Source organism: Moschus berezovskii, chromosome 15 (genome assembly GCF_049115385.1).
Source record: "Moschus berezovskii isolate FMDL1 chromosome 15, NW_MosBer_1.0, whole genome shotgun sequence".
NCBI classification, from domain to species: Eukaryota; Metazoa; Chordata; class Mammalia; order Artiodactyla; family Moschidae; genus Moschus; species Moschus berezovskii.
The window spans coordinates 85,971,025-85,992,358 of NC_142474.1; the positions used below are offsets into that span (position 1 = coordinate 85,971,025).

At 50.4% G+C, this 21,334-nt stretch overlaps 1 protein-coding gene and 1 pseudogene across 1 annotated transcript; both read left to right on the forward strand.

Annotated features, from left to right (window-relative positions):
• The first annotated feature begins 4,917 nt into the window (after nt 1-4,917).
• Nucleotides 4,918-13,713, forward strand: LOC148775504 (ninein-like protein). Its single transcript, XM_088843671.1, has 6 exons — nt 4,918-4,992; nt 6,335-6,493; nt 7,163-7,276; nt 10,228-10,398; nt 11,590-11,703; nt 13,463-13,713. The coding sequence occupies exons 1-6, from the start codon at nt 4,918-4,920 to the stop codon at nt 13,559-13,561; spliced, it is 732 nt and encodes a 243-aa protein (XP_088699797.1). The 3' UTR covers nt 13,562-13,713.
• Nucleotides 13,714-14,462: 749 nt separating this feature from the next.
• The window catches only part of LOC148775505 (ankyrin repeat domain-containing protein 26-like), a 180,123-nt pseudogene continuing 173,251 nt past the window's right edge, over nt 14,463-21,334 (forward strand).

The following is a 21,334-nucleotide window of genomic DNA, read 5'->3' on the forward strand; positions in this document are numbered from 1 at the left end:
GCTGGGACCCTTTTGACAGCAGACGTCAGCAAATGTAAGGCTGTGTTCATGGTTATGCTTCTGGGTATGAAGAGCACTCCCACTTGCTTTAGAGAGATTAACACGTGCTGTGCGGCTGAGTAATGTCGTGGAGGGTTTGTTCTTAGTGCTGGCAGGGTTCCTCTGGTTCCCAGGCTGGGATCCAATTGGACCAGTAACAGTCACAGTGCAGGACACTGACAGACCAGTGGCCGTAGGGTATCGAGAACAGATGCACAAACCAGCCACCATGGTGACCGTGAGCAATGACTGGTCAATGATTCTGTTAACTTTGCTTCTTCAACAGGAAGGAAATTGAGGTTTTAAAGAGAGACAAGGAAAAGGCCTGCTCTGAGAAGCAAGAGCTCTGCACACAGGTTAAGTATTGACCCCTGGCGTGAAACGGATGCCACCCTCCCTTTTCCATTGTTTTGAAATAATCTCAAACTTACAGAAAGGAAACACAGAACATCCGTTGCTGGCCCATCAGCCCCTCCCACTCCAAGTTGGGAAATCAGTGTGGATATGATGGGTTGTGGCCCCATCAGCCACAACTGGGACCTTGTGTGGCTTCAGTCTGCCTGTCCTTGTTCTTAGGACCTGGTGCCTTTGAAGGTTATAAGCAGTTGTTTTGGTGTGTCTAGAACTTGCTTATAATTGGATTCAGATTATGTGGGACTATCCCCTTCTCATTCCATCCTGTCCGGGGAGGCAAGCTTTAGTGACGTCCTTCGACTCGTGGTCAGGTGGTGCTGGCCAGGCTTCTTCACAGAGTTACTTTCCCCTTGGTGATTCCTGAGCGTTTTATGGGAAAATCCCTTGGTAGGATGTGAGTGTCTTGCTCTTCATCAGACTCTCACCCAGTTGTCCTCCCCGTTTATTCAATGGGTTATAATATGTTGCCATCAGTGTTTGTTTTCATGCTCAATTGTCCCAGATTTGGCTAAAAAGAGCCCCCTCAGGGTGAGTTCTGGGCCCTCCAGAGAGGTCCTGGTCATTATTTGAGCACTTCCTTACTTTCTAGTGTCCCACGATAGTCCAGGTTCATCTGGTACTTCCCTTGCCCCAGCCCTGGAAGCAGCCACTTCTCCGAGGAATCCTGGGTGACTTTTAGCTCAGAATGGTACTTGGAGACCAAGATTTGGGTACTGGGAGTGCTCACAGCTCCTGGGACGTCACTGTGTCCAAATGCAGTTAGTGCATGGAACTAGGGAGTGTATATTTATTACGCTCACATGTGCATGGTTTCAGGTATATTTATTTATACACCTCTCTACCAGAAATCATAAATTCAAACTCTGCAGTTCCCATATCACAGGGATGATCCTAGCTTTCTCTCTTTCTGTGTGTATAACTTAGGCCTCTAGCAATGAAAAGCCTGGTTTCCATCATCCTCAATGGATGAACTTACTGTTTGATTGTTGGGGTCCTTTAATGGACCGGGACCTGGTGGTCTGGAGGCGACGATAAGAGAGTGAAAGAGAGAAAGAGGCTGATACTCCCTAGTTTACGCAGAAAACCAATAAAGTCCTTGGCACAGGACTTGCGTCTCCCACGAAGGCACTGGGCGCCTTCTCGAGAGAGTCCTAGAAGCCCGGGCAGGAGAGTGGGCAAGACGGGTCTCTACGCTCTAAGGAGTCAGCCGAGGAGAGAGAAAGAGAGAGAGAGAAAGAAGGAAAGACAGACACGGGGACCCAAGCTCTGATGGAGCAAAGGTGCTTTAATGGTTTCTCTGTGAGTATATATAGGCTGTGCGGAACAAGAATTTTCTTTCAACAACGATAAAGATCAAAAATCCAAGCGTATAGTAACCGTTACCAAGGAAACCAGGGGTTAGTAATGGTCACAAGGTCAGGAGACCATCCATATCTCAAGAAAGAGGATCAAAACTAAGCAGTTTTGTTATAGAGAGAATGTTTACTAAAGGAGACTCAAGCCTGTCTCACACAATGACCTTAGTTCCTGGAAACAGTGTGCTATTCCACTTAAAAAGAAACAAAGGACTTGTGAGAAACAGCAGGCAGGAATCCTCCTGTTAAACATTCCCTGACATTTGATCAGTCCCCTTTAGCCTGCACGTGAATGCCCTTCTCACTGTGTTTCAGCCCTGACCACCACACTGGTCTCCCTTTTCCCCATGAATAAATGTTTTCTGTACTTGGTCTCACTTACTGGCTTTTGTACCGAAGCACACAGCTTGGAGGACTTCCCTTGTGACTCAGCTGCTAAAGAATCCACCTGTGGTGCGGGAGACCTGGGTTTGGTCCCTGGGTTGGGAAGATCCCCTGGAGAAGGGAAAGTTTACCCGCTCCAGTATGCTGGCCTAGAGAATTCCATGAACTATATAGTCCATGGGGTCACAAAGAGTTGGACACGACTGAGCTTCTTTCACTTCACTTCACAAAGCTTGGATGTGTCATTCTTTTTTTTTTTTTTTAATTGAAATTATTGCTGATAATTGCAGGCTCTCGCAGGGTTATAAAACATATATTACAGAGAAATACACTTTGTCCAGTTTCCCCCAGTGGTCATGTTTTATGAAACTTTAGATCTGTGTTAGTTTGCTAGGGCTGCCATAACAAAGCACCACAGCCTGAGGAGGTTATACAACAGAAGTTTGTTTCCTCACAGTCCTTAGAATTAGAAGTTCAAGGTCAGGGCTTCTGAGGCCTCTCTCTTTGGTTTGTATGCAGCTGTCCTCCCTGTGTCCGCACAGGGTCCACCTTCAGATGAGTCTGGGTCGTCATTTGTTATTAGGGCACCATCATACTGCATTCATGTCACCTCGCTTTACCTTAATCACTCTTTCGAGACCCCATCTCCAACTGCAGTCCCTCTGTGCAGTACTCCAGTACAATATTGGCGGTTTGGGCTTCAGCATGTGAATTGGGGTGTGAGGGCAAGCCCTTAATGAGCATCACAGTCAAGCTGTTGACATTGATGCAATCTGTAGGTCTTACTTCCCCAGTTTTGGCGGGGGGGGGGGTTGTTCTTTTCCTTGGGGGAGGGGCTTTGTTGCCCCATGGCACGTGGCATCTTAGTTCCCCAACCAGGGATGGAACCCGAGTGTCCTGCCTTGGAAGGCCGATTCTTAACCACAGGACCACCCAGAAGGTCCACTTGCTTCCGGAGCTTTACTTATGTACCCATGTGGGTGTCAGATCTACACGGTTTTATTCCCTGTGCAGGTTCATGTCTCCACAACCCAGCTCCACAAGGTCCTTCATATTGTTCATTCATAACTACATCCGCCATCTGTCTTTCTGCCCATCTATCCCAGCCCTAACACCACCCTTACGGCAGAAGACAAAGAGGAACTGCAGAGCCTCTTGATGAAAGTGAAAGAGGACAGCCAAAATTGTATCAGTTCACAAGTGACACAAAAGGAATCATACAGAATGAGCTCTTTGGGATTGCCTTTCCTCACATAGCATGATTCCCTGCTGTGCGTCCACAAGTTTCTTCCTGTCACTGGATGGTATTCCAAGGCGTTGATGTCCCACAGCTTGTCTTCAGTTCAGTTCAGTCGCTCAGTCGTGTCCGACTCTTTGCGACCCTATGGACTGTGGCACGCCAAGCTTCCCTGTCCATCACCAACTCCCGGGGCTTGCTCAAACTCATGCCTGTTGCGTTGGTCATGCCATCCAACCATCTCACCCTCTGTTGTCCCCTTCTCCTCGTGCCTTCAGTCTTTCCCAGCATCAGGGTCTTTTCCAATCAGTCAGTTCTTCCCATCAGGTGGCCAAAGTACTGGAGCTTCAGCTTCAGCATCAGTCCTTCCAGTGAATATTCAGGACTGATTTCCTTTAGGGTGGACTGGCTGGATCTCCTTGCAGTCCAAGGGACTCTCAAGAGTCTTCTCCAACACCATAGTTCAAAAGCATCAGTTCTTCGGTGCTCAACTTTCTTTATGGTCCAACTCTCACATCCATACATGACTACTAGGAAAACCATACCCTTGACTAGATGGACCTTTGTCAGCTTTTTAACATGCTGTCTCGGTTGGTCATAGCTTTTCTTCCAAGGAGCATGCGCCTTTTAATTTCATGGCTACAGTCACCATCTGCAGTGATTTTGGAGCCCAAGAAAATATAGTCTGTCACTGTTTCCATTGTTTCCCCATCTATTTGCCATGAAGTGATGGGACCGGATGCCATGATCTTAGTTTTTTGAATGTTGAGCTTTAAGCCAACTTTTTCACTCTCCTCTTTCCCTTTCATCAAGAGGCGTTTTAGTTTCTTTTCTCTTTCTGCTGTAAGGGTGGTGTCATCTGCATATCTGAGGTTGTTGATATTTCTCCTGGCAATCTTGATTCCAGCTTGTGCTTCATGCAACCTGACATTTCACGTGATGTACTCTGCATATAAGTTAAATAATCAGGGTGACAATATACAACCTTGACGTACTCCTTTCCCAATATGGAACCAGCTTGTCCTAATGCTCACCTTTTAAAGGATGGCTGGGCGGATTCCAGTTTCGGGCTGTCACAGAAGCTGCAGTGAACATTCCTAGGCAGGTCTTTGTGGGAATGGTCTTCGTTTCACGGGTAGATGCCCAAGAGAGCAATTGCTGACCTGTACAGCAGTTGCGTGTCTAGTTCTATATGAAGTTGCCCAGCTGTTCTCCAGAGCGGCTGCTAACGGTTTGTGTTCCCACCAGCAGTGTTTGCTGGTCCATTTGCCCCACATCCTTGTGCACACTTGGTGTTGTCACTCTTATTTTAGCCACTCCAGTAGGTGAGTGACACTGAGTCAGAGCAGCTAGAGGGGGCTCCACTTGGCTATTGCCTTCCCCTCGCTGATTCTGGTAAAGAATGCGGTTTCCCTTGAGGACAGAGAGCAGAATGCTCTGTGTACTTCAAACCAGTCGCAGTCCTAGTCTGCTCAGGCTCCATACGGAATGCCACATGCAGGCGACTTAAACTACAGGAGTTTGTTGTCCCAAGGTTCTCAAGGCGGGGCTGGCTTGGTTCCCGTGAGGCTCTCCCAGGCTTGTGGGGAGCCCCCTCTCACTGTGTCTCCTTATAAAGTCACTGTCCCATTGGATTAGGACCCCACCTTGCGAGCACACGTACCCTTAATTACCTGCTGCCAGCCTTGTCTCCAGACAGTGGGGACTTTGTGGACCTGGTTCTACCCACAGCAGCCACTCTGTGTAGGCCTCCAGCCTTTGGTTCCTGGTGAGCGGTGACGCTCTTCACCTGTTTTTCTTTCTGGTTTTCAGAGCATTGGTTTGCCCTGTGACTTCAGTTCTCTGATGGGCCTCAGAAGAGTTGTTGACTTTCAGTTACTCAGCTTTTTCCTTTGTTCTTGTTTGGAGGGTGGGAGTGACGACCTCCAAGCTCTTTCCAGGCCAGAGCGGAAATGGTGTTTTTTGTTTTTCACGTGGGTTTCTACACGTTCACTGTCAGGACATAGAAGCATAGTAGATTTTCACCTGCATACCTTGTGTCCTTGCTGAGTTCCCACTCATTCTGGGAGTGCTTTTGTTGCCTCTGGCTTCTCAGTCACCTTCTGTACCCTGGAGAGACCCGCAGTTCCCATCTGCCTCTTCCCACTACTGCCTGCCTCCCCGAGCCTGGCTGGTAAGGTGGGAACACCCACCCTCGGGCAACAGTGATGCATCCGCATAGCTGTGCGTGAACCCTGCTCTGAGGCACAGAGGGCTTCAGACCCTCAGCCTCCGGAGCAATTCTAGGGAAAAGCAGAGGAGCAAAACAAGGTTTGTGTAAAGGCATGTGACCCACGGTTGGAGATAACGAGCTTCCTCGTGTCACCTGCTGGCTGCTGCTTATCTCAGGCCGCACCGCCGGAGTTCAGCATCCACGGTCTGCCAAGAGGGGTATTGCATCAGTGTGCTGTGTTTAACGAAAGAGCAGATTGTTTAAGAGAATCACGTGCCTCAGGTGTAGCCAGGGTTTGGGTTTTTTTTTTTTTTTTTCTTCAACTTGTGTAAGATAATGTCAGAAATAACCGTGAGAGAAATGAGAAAATCATGCCAGCTCTCCAGAGCGATGATGGAATGTTGATGGGGTGCAAGCACTCCTGGTGTGCAGCATTTGGTTCTTGGGGGATGGATCAGAGTTCATCCTCCGCCCAGTGGCCTGAGAGCCCATCACTCTGGGGACACTGAGCAAGCGCCTCACCCACTAGTGGCTAATAGCAACCCCACCCCCAACTGTGATATGACCAAAATGGTCTCCAAAGATTGCCAAGCATCACCTGGGGAGAAGGGTGTCCCTGACTGAGAACCCCTAGAAGGTGTCTGGCTTAAAAAAATAACTTGTCTACCCATGTTTTCTTCCTTTTCATTCCAGAGTCAGAAGTGTAGGGATGAACTGTCCCAGCTCAACCACAGGGTCCTGCAGCTTGGAGACGAGGCCTCTACCCACCAGGCCCAAAGCGAGAAGAATCAGGTCACCGTCCAGCTGCTGACACACAGACTGGAGGAGGCTGTACTCCGGGAGGAGCTGCAGGTGAATGGCGGGGCGGGCAGCCTGGCCTAAAACAGACCAGGGACAGCCCTGACGTGCCTGGACGTAAAGCGAGGGGCTTCACAAGGAAGCCCTGAAAAGTGTGTGAACTTTAGCAGCTTTTGCAAAGCCTGGTATCTCTAGAGAAAGTAGCAGAAAGGAATTAAATCCTGATGATAGGAGCCTAAATTGGGATGACCTCTTTAGAGGTCGTTATGGCAAAACATACATCAAGAGCGGTCAAGAACGTTGGTGTGCTCTGGCTTCATGATTCTGCTGTGGGAACTTTACTGAGCATTGTGGATGGACTTAGCTGAACCTATTTTAATCGCTCTGGTGCTTATAACAGCAGCAGAATTGGAATCAGCTTTGAATCATCAACTGTATTGACTCAGTAAATTATGGTGCTGCCATTGAAAGCCACATTTTTGAATAGTGTCTAATGCTGTAGACATTATAAGAGAGAAAGCAAGGCCTACGATGTCTGGTGACAGCACGCGTGTGTGTGGAGGAAGGGCCAGGAGATACAACACGTTGGGTGTGTGCTGTGATCACGTGCTGTGATCACGGCTGACTTAAATTTTGTAATTCTTGCTTTTCTGAAGTTTCTGCATTAAACACGTATCACGTTGCTAACGTTCTTATACTTGTGAAACCGACATTTAAAAACAGGGTAACCAAATCCTAAAACTAGATCTTGAACTTGACCGCGTGACTCAGGAACGTCAGAGCCTGAGACTGGCACGGTCACATCTGAGAGAGGCCCTTGAAGAGAGTCGGGACCAGGTGGGTGTGCACGGCGGTCCCGGGCTGAGAGGGGTCAGCCTCGCCTCTGACCGCCTGCGTGGGACTAGTCCGGCCAAGGGCGTTACGGGGCTGGCTGAGGCCACACAGCTAGGGGGCGCCCTCCAGGCCGAGCACGCAGTCAGGCCCCGTCCAGGGTCAGGTGGAACGCCAGTGGACCGTGTGAAGGGCTGTGCCTCACGAGGGCAGGCGGCCATAGCAGCACCTCTGGGTGTGCCCTCTGCGGGTGGAGAAGCCAGGGAACACGGCAGGTGGCCTCCAAGGTCCAGGCCACGGGCGGAGCAACCCCCGAGGGCACCAGCTCCTCGCCCACGGTGGAGCCCGGGTGTCACCACCCTGTGGCATGTGTGTGGCAGTGCCGCCCACTGCCCTGCCCTGCACTTGTCCGGCGCCTGCCAGGCTTAGAGGTGCGGTGGGGAGGCAAGGAGCCCGCGGGCTAGGACACACAGATGTGAGCAGAGCGGGCCCAGGAAGGGTGGCGGGTGCCTGCCAGCATGAGGCGCTGGGATGCAGGGCTGGTTCTTCCGAGGAGCTTGAGCAGGAGGAGAGGAGGGAGGTGCCGGTGTGAGGTACCCTGAGAGCCTCAGGCCCTGTGGACTCAGAGAAGGGGTGCGCTTGGAGGGCCAGGGTCTGCGGGGGGAAGGGGCTGTGAGAGAGGGTCTCTAAGCCTTGTGTCTCTGCTCAGCCTGGCATCAGGTTCCCCACCTGGCCCTGGTCTGACCCCTGGACTTAGCTGTGGACACCTGGTGTGAGAGGTCACTTCTCAGATGGCCTGGGTTGCAGAAGGGTCTGTCTCCATGTGGGACTCCTCCTTGTCCAGGGTCTTAGGAGGGGCTGGCAGACCCCTGTGGGCCCAGCCCCCCACTGTCAGCAGGCACATTCTCCAAGGTGTCTCTGTGAATTGGGGGCTCCCTTCCCTATGTGTAGTGAAAAGGAACCTTGAGAAATTGCCGGACTGGTTTGAGCCTTTGAGGTGAAGAAGACAGATCCACCCGTGGGCAGCAGGGCTGGGCTGCTGGAGGCATCCATGCTCGCTGGGGTGGGGGATGCCCAGCACTCGACCACTGTCACGGGCAGGAGCAGCTGCTGGCATCACCTTTGGTGAGTTAGATGAGGACCTCCCGAAACACGCCTGGATGAAAGTGTGCAGAGGGGTGTAAGGCGCTTATAGGGCATCTAGGAACACTCAGTGGGGTGCAGAGGTGAGGGTGCCTCCAGAGCCGTGGGGAGGGAGTGATCCTGAGGTCACGGGGCCAGCAGAGGAGCCAGGAATCGAAGAGGGCTCTCACATGGGTGGTGTTCTGGCGTGCTGTGGGCGGGATCACCTGCACCGGCCTCTCTGTGGCATCGGGTCCATGAGATGTGGCAACCAAGCACCCAGGAAGGGCAGACAAGCATCCAGGCTCCTGAGCACTGTGCCAAGGGGTTCCTTAGCATCACTGCCCCACATTTGGCCAGGCCAGCCTGGATTCAGGGTGGAGAGGTCTGCCGTCCTCTTGAGGGGTTCACTGTCCCACCCCAGCACCCAGAACACGGAGGCCCTGGATTCCTGGCTGCAGTGGCCTCGCTTCTCTTTCGGGGAGTTCTGCCTTCTCACGTGGCAGTCGAACAGGGCTTTCTGGAGCGGGCCCACCCTCCATCCATGCCTTGCTTTACAAGGAGGGCCTCGGGGCACTCAGCTGGGCCGTGCTGAGGAGAGTGGACGGCGAGGCCTGTGGTCAGGCTTCAGGCTTAGCACAGCATTGGCTGCAGGAGGCGGCAAGGTGCCCAGGCAGGTGTGCGGGACTCAGACATGGGCTGGATTGACTGCATAGTGATCATCCGAAACTCTAAAGCTGCTGGGAGGACGCTGCCTCTAGTGGAGGGTGTGTGAGAACCTTCCTCGCCTCTCTTCATCCCAGGAGCGGGGCGGCTGCTCCGCTGGACCCATGTGTATGGAGAGCCTCTGGGGGTCTGTCCAGGGAAACTGCCCAGGGTGGCCCTTCAGACCCGCCCTGACACAGGGCAGTGAGGGAGTGGGGCTGTGGCTCAAAGTTTCACCCCTGCCTGGAGTGGCCAGTGCCCTCCTCCCCGGCCTGCCCTCAGCAGGGGCCCTGGTGGAGCCGCCACCTCTCCCCTCCACGGGGTCTCAGAGGGCAGTTCTGTGTGCTCCAGAGGAGGCCACCGGAGCCCTAGATGGCCTCCTGGGCGCTCCATTCAGGGAAAGCGGCCAGGCCCTGGAGAGCCTGATGCCAGCGATCCCGTGGGTTCTGTGCCCAGGGAGCAGGTGGCCGAGTCTGTCCACATCCACGCCCCGCCAGACACTGTGCAACCACCTCCGGGGCCCTGGCCACAGCCCGTCTCAGGAGCGTGAGCTCTACACTTAGAGGTAGGCTGCTGTACATGGGTGGTGTGGGTCCCTTTATTGAAGGAATTAAACCCAGCGAAGAACCCAGGAGGTAAACAGGACAGAATAACTTGATCCTTCCAGGATCCGGCACGAGGTCACAGGGAGGGCTGCAGGGAGGCCTTCCAGGCGCTCAGGGTGCAGAAGCGCCCCTGAATGGACTTGTGTTACTCGCTCAGTCCTATCTGATTCTTTGCAACCCCATGGACTTTAGCCTGCCAAGCTCCTTTGTCTGTGGGACTCTCCAGGCAAGAATACTGACTGGAGTGGGTTGCCATGCCCTTCTCCAGGGCATCTTCCCAACTGAGGGACCAAATCCACGTATCCTGTGTCTCCTGTATTGCAGGCGGATTCTTTACCGTCTGAACTACCAGGGAATGGAGTGTGGGCATCAGATAAACGGACTCTTTAGAGATTGTGGGCTTTGCTGGACACGCCCTTCCTCTCTGAGGTGGCCTACCACGTAGAGATACAGTTTTGTGTGTCTGGTGGTGACCCTGAAGCTGTGGGCAGTCACCCCACAACCGCTGTGCCTTTTCCCTGGCAGCTGTATGGAGCCACCCAGAGACGGCGGCTGGCCAGGTCCCAGCATGCCCAGCGGGTGCGGCAGCTGCAGGAGGAGATGGCACAGCTCGTGCCCGCAGGCCATGTGGCTGAGTTGCAACAGCTACTGGAAGGGGAGCAGCAGGCAGCTCGGCGGCTCCAGGAGAAGGCCCGGGTGAGTGGGGACAGTGCGCAGGGGCCAACTGAGGGTGACGGGGAGGGTGAGTAGGATCTCGGGTGACTTAGCCACAAGCTGCCCAGGTGTCAAGTGGAGTACGGCCCGACAGCCCTCCCATCATGTGGGATGTTTGTGGAAGTCACGGGACCTGGCTTCCGCTGGGAACTGGTGGGTGTTGAGCAGCCGACCCTGAAGTCCCCCAGCCTGTTTTCTGGGCCGTTTATATCTGCAGCCAGCCATACACATGACCTGCGTCCAGGTCTGAAAGGTGGTGATAGAAGGGCCACAAGAGACGGATGTGCAGGGTCCCTGTCTGTATAGCTATTCAGGAGTGTAGGCAGGTGCAAAGGTCCTGAGGTGGGCTGTGCTTGGCATGTTTAAAAGTAGCAAGGGGTGGGGATTACTGGTTGTACATGAGGTCAGCATGGACTTGGGGAGGCCTGCTGTGTGCCAAGCTCTCATGTAGAAACAGTTGCTGCCTTAAAAGAGCAGCAGAACAGTGGCTCAGTGTGCTCTGCAGGGGACTGGATCCTGGCTCCACCACTTGAGCCAAGTGATTTAACTGAGTGAGTGATTTAACTCTCCGTGTTTCCACTTCTTTCAACCTCTGGAGGCAGTGGTTCCCACCTCAGAGCAGTCTCTCAGGCATCAGTGAGTCAGCACCTCAAAGTGTGAGCCAGGAAGCACATTTGGGTCCTCAAAGTTCATGGGTCAGTGGGAGGGTGAGGAGGGGCAGATGGCCAAATGCCTTCGTGAGGAAAGAAGCTGTGCAAGGTTGGAAAGGTGGGTAAAATCTGACATTTGTAAAACACAAATTCTAACAGAGAACAGCCTTATAGCATTATGCAAACACATTGGGCTGGAGAGACATTTAAGCTAGGACAGATTATTGACAAAGGAAATTTAGTCAGAGATCCTCTAGGAAGACTACCATGTTTAGGGAAACTCAACTTTGAGTCACCTAGGATTAAAATCGTAGGACAAAGCGTCTCTTATCTGCTCACACTACAGTGAGAAATGCAGCTTTGTGGCTTGTGAGACATTTCTAAGCATCCCTCCCTATGGATGAAAGGTTAGCCAGATGCTCGGATTTTGTACACTTCAGCAGATTTCCACTGTAAAGTAAATAACCCTGAGATGATTCTTTTTAAAATGTACCGTGTTGATCTCTAACCTCCTCTTGTTCAGGAAGCACATGAAACACAGCTGAAGGCAACAGAAGAGCTGGTGGAGGAGGTGGAGATGATTTTGAAGAATATGGAAGCGCTCCTCCAAGAGAAAGTGGGAGAGCTGAAGGAACAGGTGAGTCAGGGACGCCGCCTGTGGGCATCCGGGTAACTGATGAGGGAGACAGGCCCCAAGAGAACCTTGTGTCCTGGGGAAGTGCTGAGGAGGGCAGGGAGAGGGGAGACAGGCCTTGCTGTCCTATGAGGACTGCCTAGTGCTCCAGGAAGTGAAATGTCAGCGTCTGTGGAAATAGCTTCTCTTCCACAGTGACCGAAAGGGGTTTAGCTACAGCACCCTGAGCCGTGGGGCCCCAGTTTGAGTCACTCCATGCAGGCTGCCCACTCCAGACTCCACTGCCCACCTGTGTAGCCCCTGCCCTGCGGGCACCACCACCCTCCAACCTTTTCGGTCCCGGGTCCTCACTTCCCTTCCCAGCTGTCAAACTCTTGGTGGCCCCCCTACCCCCCAAGTCACTCTTGGCAAAACCTCAACCCCAAGTAAATCCTGAGGCTCCTGCATGCTAGGGGGGCGGGTAGGGGTGGACTGTCCCAATCGCCGCCTTTCCCCCACACCCCTCTCTTGGGGGCCCTTGCGCTCTGCCTCCGACCCCCAGGCCCTCTCCCCTCCTCTCAGTTGGGACTTGGGCTTGTGTCCCTGTAAGACCAGAAGGTCCCAGAGAAATGGCTGTGTCCTCAGCTTCCGCCGCCCCAGCTCCGGTCTCCTCTGCACCGCCCTCCGGAGCTCTGGTCCTCCCAGCACGTTCTCTGTGGCCTTGACGCACCGCTTCTGACCTGTCTGCTCCCATCCGCCCGCCCGCCCAGGGGCCTGTCTCACTCTGCAGCGCGGCCCTCGGTGCAGAGCAGAGCTCCCATCGCCCGCCTCGCGCCCCGCCTTTTGGCTCCTGGCAGCTGGGCTCCACGTCTCCTCTGCCAGCCCCTCAGCACAGCAGTCATCCTTAGACACGCTGGAGCTGCCGGCCTTCCTCAGAGTAGACAGCGGCTTCTCCGGGGGCCTGGAGATTCTGCAGGACCTGGTCCCCTCCCCTTGGCCCTTTGCCTCGCCGGCATGGCAGCTCTGCCTTTCTCAGAGGCCTCCTGGCCATTCCTGCCACCCTCGCATGTGCCGGCCTCTGCCCGGGAGGTTTGCGCCAGGCAGCCTCCGCCAAGGCCCCCATGCTTCTTTCAGGTCTCTCTGTTCACCTCAGGTTCAGCCGTGTGTCCCCCGCCTGGGTTCTCTGTTCACACGCCACCGGACACTGCATGCTCTGCTGGCTCCTCCCGTTAGGACACGTGCCTGTGGGAGTAGGGCCGTGGCCGGGCAGCAATGGCCGGCAGAGCTGCACAGTGAGTGTCCTCAGCGCGGACTTTCAAAGCCCAAAGCCGGGACCCCTGCATCTTTGCATCTTGACTAGTGTATCCTGTGTCCCCATTTCTCAAGCCCCTGTCGGTGTCATGTGGGTGGTGCCCAAGGTGCCTCGGTGCGTCCTGGCTGACATGGTGGGCCTGCAGAGCACACTGAGATAAGCCAAACATTTTGGGTACTCTTGACCGTTTCCTGACTGTCTTTTGGAGGCCTCCAGATATGGGTCTTCTTGTCTTCATTTCGTGGTAAATCAACTTGTACAAAGGTGGCTTCGATTTTCTCTACCACATAGTTCGTCAGTTTCCTCTCTTGTGCCAGGATGACAAAACCTGTCATTACATCCAACATGTCTCTGATTTGTAAGGTTGCCCAAACTAGTCTGAACGCGTGTGGAGGAATAGGAAGGGAGAGCTGGTGGCGTGGCGTGGCTGCATTAGACGTGCAGTACACTGTGGCTTTCTCCCTTCTCCAGTTTGAAAAGAACACCCGATCTGATCTGCTGCTCAAGGAGATCTATGTGGAAAATGCTCACCTGACAAAAGCGCTTCAAGTCACTGAAGAGAAACAATGAGGTGCCGAGAAAAAATCCCGATGCTTGGAAGAAAAAGTTAGAGCTCTCAACAAACTATTCATTAAGATCGCTACAGCATCCCTCGCTGTGTAGACTGCTTTTCTTCCTGGAATCATTTTGAAAGAACATCTTTTAAAGTAAACCACTGTGACGCTGTAACTTACTATGGCTCCGTTCTGTCGCTCAGTAGTGTCCGACTCTTTGCGACTCCGTGAAATGTAGCCTACCAGGCTTCTCCGTCCATGGGATTCTCCAGGCAAGAATACTGGAGTGGGTTACCGTTTTCTTCTCCAGGGGATCTTCCCGACCCAGGGATTGAACCCGGGTCTCCCGCATTGGAGGCAGATGCTTTAACCTCTGAGCCATCAGGGAAGCCCACTGTGGCTCACTGGCTGTATATCCCTGGATAGACGAGGATTGTGATTATGTTTACCCCACAAGCATTTAATGAAGGTCTGTGTGCCAGATGCTGGAGAAACAGGTTGGAAAAGACTGCTTTTTTTTTTTTAGTGGTCCTTGGGTATCTTCCAGAGTGAAATTCCTAATTTTGCTACTGACAAGCAAAACAGATTATGGGGTTCTCAGCAAGGTAAATGGTAAAATAAAGCAAGTTTAATGTTGCACTTCTGATCTTGGCTACAGAGATTCAAATGCAAAGTCAGAGCTCTATAGTTTTACCATTGCATCGTTAGTCACTAGCATTCTCGATGCTGGATCAATATAAACACTCCAGAAACGTTGCACTTTCTGTGACTTTCAACTGGCGATAAGGGATAGAGGAAGGAAGCCTTTTTGTCAGGACCTGTTCCACCACGAGGGAGTCTCCACAGTGCTGGTATTTTAGGGCTGTGAACTCAGGGAGGATGGTATCCATTATGAATGCAATCTTTTCCTCAGTGAAATGTCGTCACACTGGTAAGTGTATGATATGTTTTTTTTTTAAAAAAGGAAAAATGTATAGTTTTATATCCAGGATATACATAAATTATGGTCATTTAGTTTATCAGAATAAACTACTGTAATATGAAGTCACTGTATGTGCAATAAAATCCATTTCTATTAAAACTGATTAACTTCTAAGTATTTTTTAAACTAAAATATTTCAAAGATATAGAAAAATAGTTCTATAGGAGGCATTCATATGTATTACGTAAACATGCAGATGTGTTAAGGACATTGTTACAGCATCTTGGACAGAAGCCCAGTCCCTGTTCTACTGCAGCCAACCTTTTCCCCTTCCTGGTGGCAACCTCCCTCCTGAAGCTGCTGCATGCTCCCTCCCCTCCATCTGTCTGCACATTTACTGTACGTGCTTGAATGAGAAAAACGTTAAACCGCTAGAATAGATGGAAAGGTCAGATATGGGGTAGCAGGACTCAACTACATAGAGTGGATTCTTCTCTCCATGCACCTATGGGTCGCTTAACCTATGACAAAGGAGGCAAGGATAGACTGTGGAGAAAACCCTCTTCAATAAATGGTGCTGGGAAATCTGGACAGCTACAGTAAAAGAATGAAGTTAGAACATTCTCTGATACCATACACAAAAATATACTCAAAATGCATCAAAGACCTAAATGGAAACTTTTAGAGGAAAACATAGGCTGAACACTCTTTGAGGGAATTCTCTGGGAATCCAAGGGTTAAGACTTGGCACTTTGACTGCTGTGGGCCTGAGTTCAATCCCTAGTCAGGGAACTAGGATCCCATCAGTGGCATGGCACAGCCAAAAATAAAAAAGCACTCTGACATAAATTGCAGAACTATCCTTTTCGATCCATGTCTTTGAGAACTGAAAATAAAAATAAACAAATGGGACTTAATTATGCTTAAAAGCTTTTGCACAGCAAAGGAAACAATAAACAAAATAAAAAACTAACAGAGAGGGAAAAGTATTTTCAAAGGAAGCAACTGACAAGGGATTAATCTCCAAAATATACAGATAGCTCATGTAGCTGTATCTCACAAAAATAAGACACCAAACACCCGATTTTGAAATGGGCAAAACAAATAAATAAAAATAAAAAGTAGAAATGGGCAGAGGACCTTAATAGACAGTTCTCCAAAGGAGACAGACAGATTGCCAGTAGGCGCATGAAATGATGGTCAACATCACTAATTTTCAGAGAAATGCACGACAGAACTTCAATGAGGTATCATATCTCACTGGTCAGAATGGCCATCATCCAAAAGTCTACTAATAATAAAGGCTGGAGAGGGTGTGGAGAAAAGGAAACCCTCCAACGTTATTGGTAAGACTGTGAATCGGTACAGCCCCTATGGAGAACAGTGTGGAAATTCCTTAAAAAGCTGAAAATATAAGAGACCCCCTGTATGATCCAGAAGTCCCACTCTGGGGCATATATCTGGAGAAAACTATAACTCAAAAGGATACACATACTCCAGTGTTCATTCCAAACTCCGTTCCCATCCGCGGTTGCCATATACCATTGAGCAGAGTGGCCCGTGCTATACAGTAGGAAAGACAATTGAGTTTTCAGCCGTGGGTCCATCACTTACTGTCTGAGTGGCTTTGGTGAGGTTACTGAACCTTCCCCGAGGGGAGCAGCTACTCACCTGCTGGAGGAACCAGGGAGATGGGTTCCCCTCTGTCCCCTCCCCAGAAGCGCATTCCTTGGCCCTGGTCCACTGGGACTTCGTCTTGTCCAGGCAGATGTGTTTTGGCCTGAGTCCTGCTCCTCTTCAGTCAAGAACCTTCCTCATTAGCCTTCCTCTACTCACCACCCTGGGGTCTGGGGCCTGGTGCCCTCCTGTCCCAGGCCCACTGCCTCCTGGCCTCCTGCCCACTCTCCAGAGCAGCTGGACCCCTCCTTCCTCCCCAGCCTTGCCTTGATTATACCTGATGCCCACCCTTACGAGACTAGCGTTCCACCTAGTGACAGTGCATCCGTGATTCTGCAGAAACAGTGACAACGCACAAATTAACAAGAGTAATGACCGCTGCCACGTGTACGCTTAACAAAATGCCCCTTCACTCTACGTGATAACCTCAAACACCCACAACTTCATAAAGCTGGATGAGACAATTGAGGCTGAGGGTTTAAACTTAGTATTTGAGCTGGGGTTTGTACATGCACAGCCTTCCAGCCACCAAAATCTGACTCTTTTCTGCTGCACCCCTTGGTTTTTCTTTATCACTGTGGGAGTTAGTTTATATTAGTGCCAAATCAGTACTGGAACGGCCTTGCTGGGTGAGAGCTATCCCTCTTCTTCCTCAGGCAAACAGTTTAATTTGCAGGCTGAGATCACAGTAGACAGAAGACAGACACACTGATCGATAGACAAGCTGGAGGAAATAAATCGGTTGAAACATCTGAGGTTCATTTAGGGGCAGAGCCAGAGTAGTAATTCAAAAGGATTCCAGCATCCCGAGCTTTGTCTTATCCACATACGACTATGATCTCTCTTCTCAAAGCTGAGGGCCCAGACATGGCCCTTGAGTTCTGCCCTCCTACAGATGTGGTTTATTCAAGCATCTGAACGCCAGCATCCCACTTTCCTTTAGACAGATTTCTTGTGCTCTGACAGCTTCAGAAACTAACCAGGGAGCAGATGTGGACACAGTGGCCCAAACACTGCTTGCTGCCGGCTGCACTTGCCTGGATCCTGGAGAAATAGTTCTCCCATCCCTCAGCCTCATTCACGGGCTGAAAACAGCCCCAGGACCCATCCGTGTCTCTGATAAAGAATCTTCTCTCTCAGCCCCGCACACACCTAGGTTCAGACCTGGGCCAATTTCACCACCTTTCAGCTTGGCTGTTGCCTGTCCTGCGGGATCAGAAATGATCGGTTGACGCTACACTGTGAGTTTGGATGAGAATGTGCTCTTGAGCAAATGTGTGCTTCCTGCTTCTTCCCAGCCTCAGCCACTACCTGGGAAGAGAAAAAAGCTCATTGCGCTTTCCTAGGAGCCAGGCTGAGGCAGGTTGAACATGCGCTCCAGCTGTTCTCCACTCCTGGGATACCTTTAATCAGAGCACAGGGTGTCAGGCACACAGACACAGGGCAGGAGTCCCCTCCCCGCCGGGAAGTGATAACAGCCCGTGACTGCATGCATGTCACCCCGCCCCCCACCCATCGATGGGGACAGATCAGTGCTGAGGGTCTTGAGCTCTTTTTCTCTCCAGTGAGGATCCAGCTCGTGGCCTCTCCATGTGATGTTTATACCTTGGTAACGTCACTGGCAGCTTTCTCTGAACCTTACCGTCTAGCACCCATGACCTGAAGTGCTGCGAGCTCTCTCTCCCCCCTTCACCTGCAGGCAAGCCGTTGGCTTTCCGCTCCTCTCCACTCCGGTGGCAGAGAGGACAATTCCACAGAGTGGGGAGCAGAATCGAAGCTGTGGCGAGGAGGACAGCGTGGGGGAGGGGGGCGTTGGCAGCTCCTTCACTGTGTTTGGTTGTGGGTTGAGCACCGTTGAGACTGCAGGGGAAGGGGGCAGCATAGTTGAGGGAGAGGTGCTTTTGTTTTTTGTAATTTATAACTGAAGGATAATTGCTTTACCGTATTGTGTTAGTTTCTGCCAAACATCAGCATGAATCAGCCACAGGACAGAGGGCTTTTTTGTTTTGAAAGATGGTAGCCATCCTGGTCAAAGCTTCTTGGTCCCTGATGTTCCTACTATCAGACGCTGTTTTCCCATGTAGACTAGCTTCCCTGTTAGCTCAGTTGGTAAAGAATCCACCTGCAATGCAGGAGACCCCAGTTTGATTCCTGGGTCAGGAAGAAGGGATCGGCTGTCTACCCACTCCAGTGTTCTTGGGATTCCTTGGTGCTCAGCTGGTAAAGAATCTGCCTGCGTTGCAAGAGACCTAGGCTCTATCTCTGTGTTGGGAAGATCCACCTGGAGAAGGGCAAGGCTACCCACTCCAGTATTCTGGCCTAGATAATTTGATGGACTGTATAGTCCATGGCATAGCAAAGAGTCAGACACGACTGAGCGACTATCACTTTCACTTTTCGTGCTTTTCATAAATGGCTTTTATTGTATTGAGGAAATTTTTTGCTATTTAATTGAATTTTTTTTTTTTATCATGAATGGGTTTTGAATTTTGTCAAGTGTTTTTTATGCATACTCTTGCTTTTAATTCTTACTTGAATTTTGGTAGAGTTGAGCTTTGAATCCATTTGGTCCTAAGCTTTTAGCTTTGGGGAGGTTTTTTTGTTTTTGTTTTATTTTTTTTAATATTTAAATCTCCTTGTTACTGGAGTGTTAAGTTTTTCTATTTTTTCTTGTTTTAGTCTTGACAGAGTGTATGTTTCTCAGAATTTATCTCTTTCCTCTAGGTTTTCCAATTTGTAATTGTTCATCAATAATAATGGTTTCTTATGATTATGCTTCTTTACTTCTGAGGTATCTGTTGTAATGTCACTTTCCTTTCTGTTTATTGCAGTTTCCTCTATTTCCTTCTTACCTTAGGCAAGGGTTTATTGATATTATTTGTTTCTTTCGAAAAATGCACTTCCAGTTCTTGCATATGCACACCGGGCATTCTGGCACCCGGGCAGTTTAGAGGTGTCGCTTAGCAACAATCATTCTGGGATGAAAGATTCCAAACCGTTGAGCTTCCCAGCTGGGAGGTTGTGGCGGGACGGCTCTCGCTTACCTATAGTGCTCGTGTTGGGTTTAGGGGACTGTGAAGAGCCGAGGGGGAGGTGAAGTGTGTTTGGAGCCCATAGGCTCTGTGATGAAGAAGATTTGGGGCTTCAGGAGTAAGAAGGGCATGTGGCCCTTTGGCTTCTCCATCAGAGGAGGTGATCATGGAACCAACTTCAAGCCCGGGTACCACATCCGAAACAAGGACCTCGGAAAGGTCCACAAAGCTGCCAGCGTAGGCAACGTAGCCAAAGTGCAGCAGGTTCTGCTGCTCGGAAAGAATGGCCTACACGACAGGGACAAGATGAACAGGTAATTGGGGAGGAAGGGCCTGGCAGGGGTCCCTCCTGTGAGTTTTCCCCCCAAGGCTCGCAGATACCTTTGTGGGACCCAGCGCCCCACAGACTTGATAGGCTGCAAAAGCCTTAGCTGGTTTCGGACCCGCCTATTATTCCCCTTTGAGAGCACTTTACTGGACGTTTTAAAGGTATTTAACTGAATGTCAGTAATCACAGAACTGAAATAAAAGATAAATAGCATCTTTGTTTCTTCTTCTTCCTCCACCTTTTCATTTGTCATTATGCATGCGTTAACGTGATGTACTCATGAGTAAGAGGTTTCAAGCTCTGTAGCCCTCAAGAAATCTTCTGGAACTCCCTGGCTCTCACATTGTTTTTCTCATGTGATTGATGAAAACTCTTCTTCAAGGATCGTCCATTGTGGATATTGGCAGTGGACAGACTTTTGATGTTGTCGGCATCTTATTTTTAATGTACACATTTTTATACCATAATGTTATATATTACAGAAAACTGCATAGTGAGAAAAATAATCCCCATGACAGGTCAACTTCTGGGTTAAAAATGCTTCAAGTACAATTCAATATCCATTTTATATCAGTGTAAACTTTTGTGTTTATGTTCCTTGCTGAAGGACCTTAGAAGACAGTTTTGAAGTAGGAAGCTGGCTGTGTCTTTGAATCAATTCAGTTCAGTCGCTCAGTCGTGTCTGACTCTCCGCGACCCCATGAATCACAGCACGCCAGGCCTCCCTGTCCATCACCAACTCCCGGAGTACACTCAAACTCATGCCCACAGAGTCGGTGATGCCATCCAGGCATCTCATTCTCGGTCTTCCCCCTCTCCTCCCGCCCCCAACATTTCCCAGCATCAGAGTCTTTTCCAGTGAGTCAACTCGTCGCATGAGGTGGCCAAAGTATTGCACTTTCAGCTTTAGCATCAGTCCCTCCAATGAACATCCACGATTGATCTCCTTTAGAATGGACTGGTTGGATCTCCTTGCAGTATAAGGGACTCTCAAGAGTCTTCTCCAACACCCACAGTTAAAAAGCATCGATTCTTCGGCGATCAGCTTTCTTCACAGTCCAACTCTCACATCCATACATGACCACGGGGAAAACCATTGCCTTGACTAGACGGACCTTGGTTGGCAAAGTAATGTCTCTGATTTTTAATATACTATCAAGGTTGGTCATAACTTTCCTTCAAAGGAACAAGCGTCTTTTAATTTCATGGCTGCAATCAGCATCTGCAGTGATTTTGGAGCCCAAAAAAATAAAGTCAGACACTGTTTCCACTGTTTCTCCATTTCCCATGAAGTGATGGGACCAGATGCCATGATCTTTGTTTTCTGAATGTTGAGCTTCCAGCCAATCTTTTCACTCTCCTCTTTCACTTTCATCAAGAGGCTTTTGAGTTCCTCTTAACTTTCTGCCATAAGGGTGGTGTCATCTGCATATCTGAGATTATTGACATTTCTCCCGGCAATCTTAATTCCTGCTTGTGCTTCTTCCAGCCCAGCGTTCCTCATCATGTACTCTGCATAGAAGTTAAATAAGCAAGGTGACAATACACAACCTTGACGTACACCTTTTCCTATTTGGAACCAGTCTGTTTTTCCATGTCCAGTTCTGACTGTTGCTTCCTGACCTGCATACAGGTTTCTCAAGAGACAGGTCAGGTGGTCTGCGATTCCCATCTCTTTCAGAATGTTCCACAGTTTATTGTGATCCACACAGTCAAAGGCTTTGGCATAGTCAATGAAGCAGAAATTGATGTTTTTCTGAAGCTCTCTTGCTTTCTCCATGATCCAGTGGATGTTGGCAATTTGATCTCTGGTGCCTCTGCCTTTTCTAA

What these genes read in the sequence shown, in the direction of transcription:
- LOC148775504 (XM_088843671.1), top strand. Translation starts at nt 4,918, where the DNA reads ATGCCACATGCAGGCGACTTAAACTACAGGAGTTTGTTGTCCCAAGGT. An exon ending in GCGGGGCTGGCTTGGTTCCC is followed by an intron (nt 4,993 to 6,334) that starts GTGAGGCTCTCC and finishes TTTTCATTCCAG; the next exon opens with AGTCAGAAGTGTAGGGATGA. An exon ending in GGCTCCAGGAGAAGGCCCGG is followed by an intron (nt 10,399 to 11,589) that starts GTGAGTGGGGAC and finishes CCTCTTGTTCAG; the next exon opens with GAAGCACATGAAACACAGCT.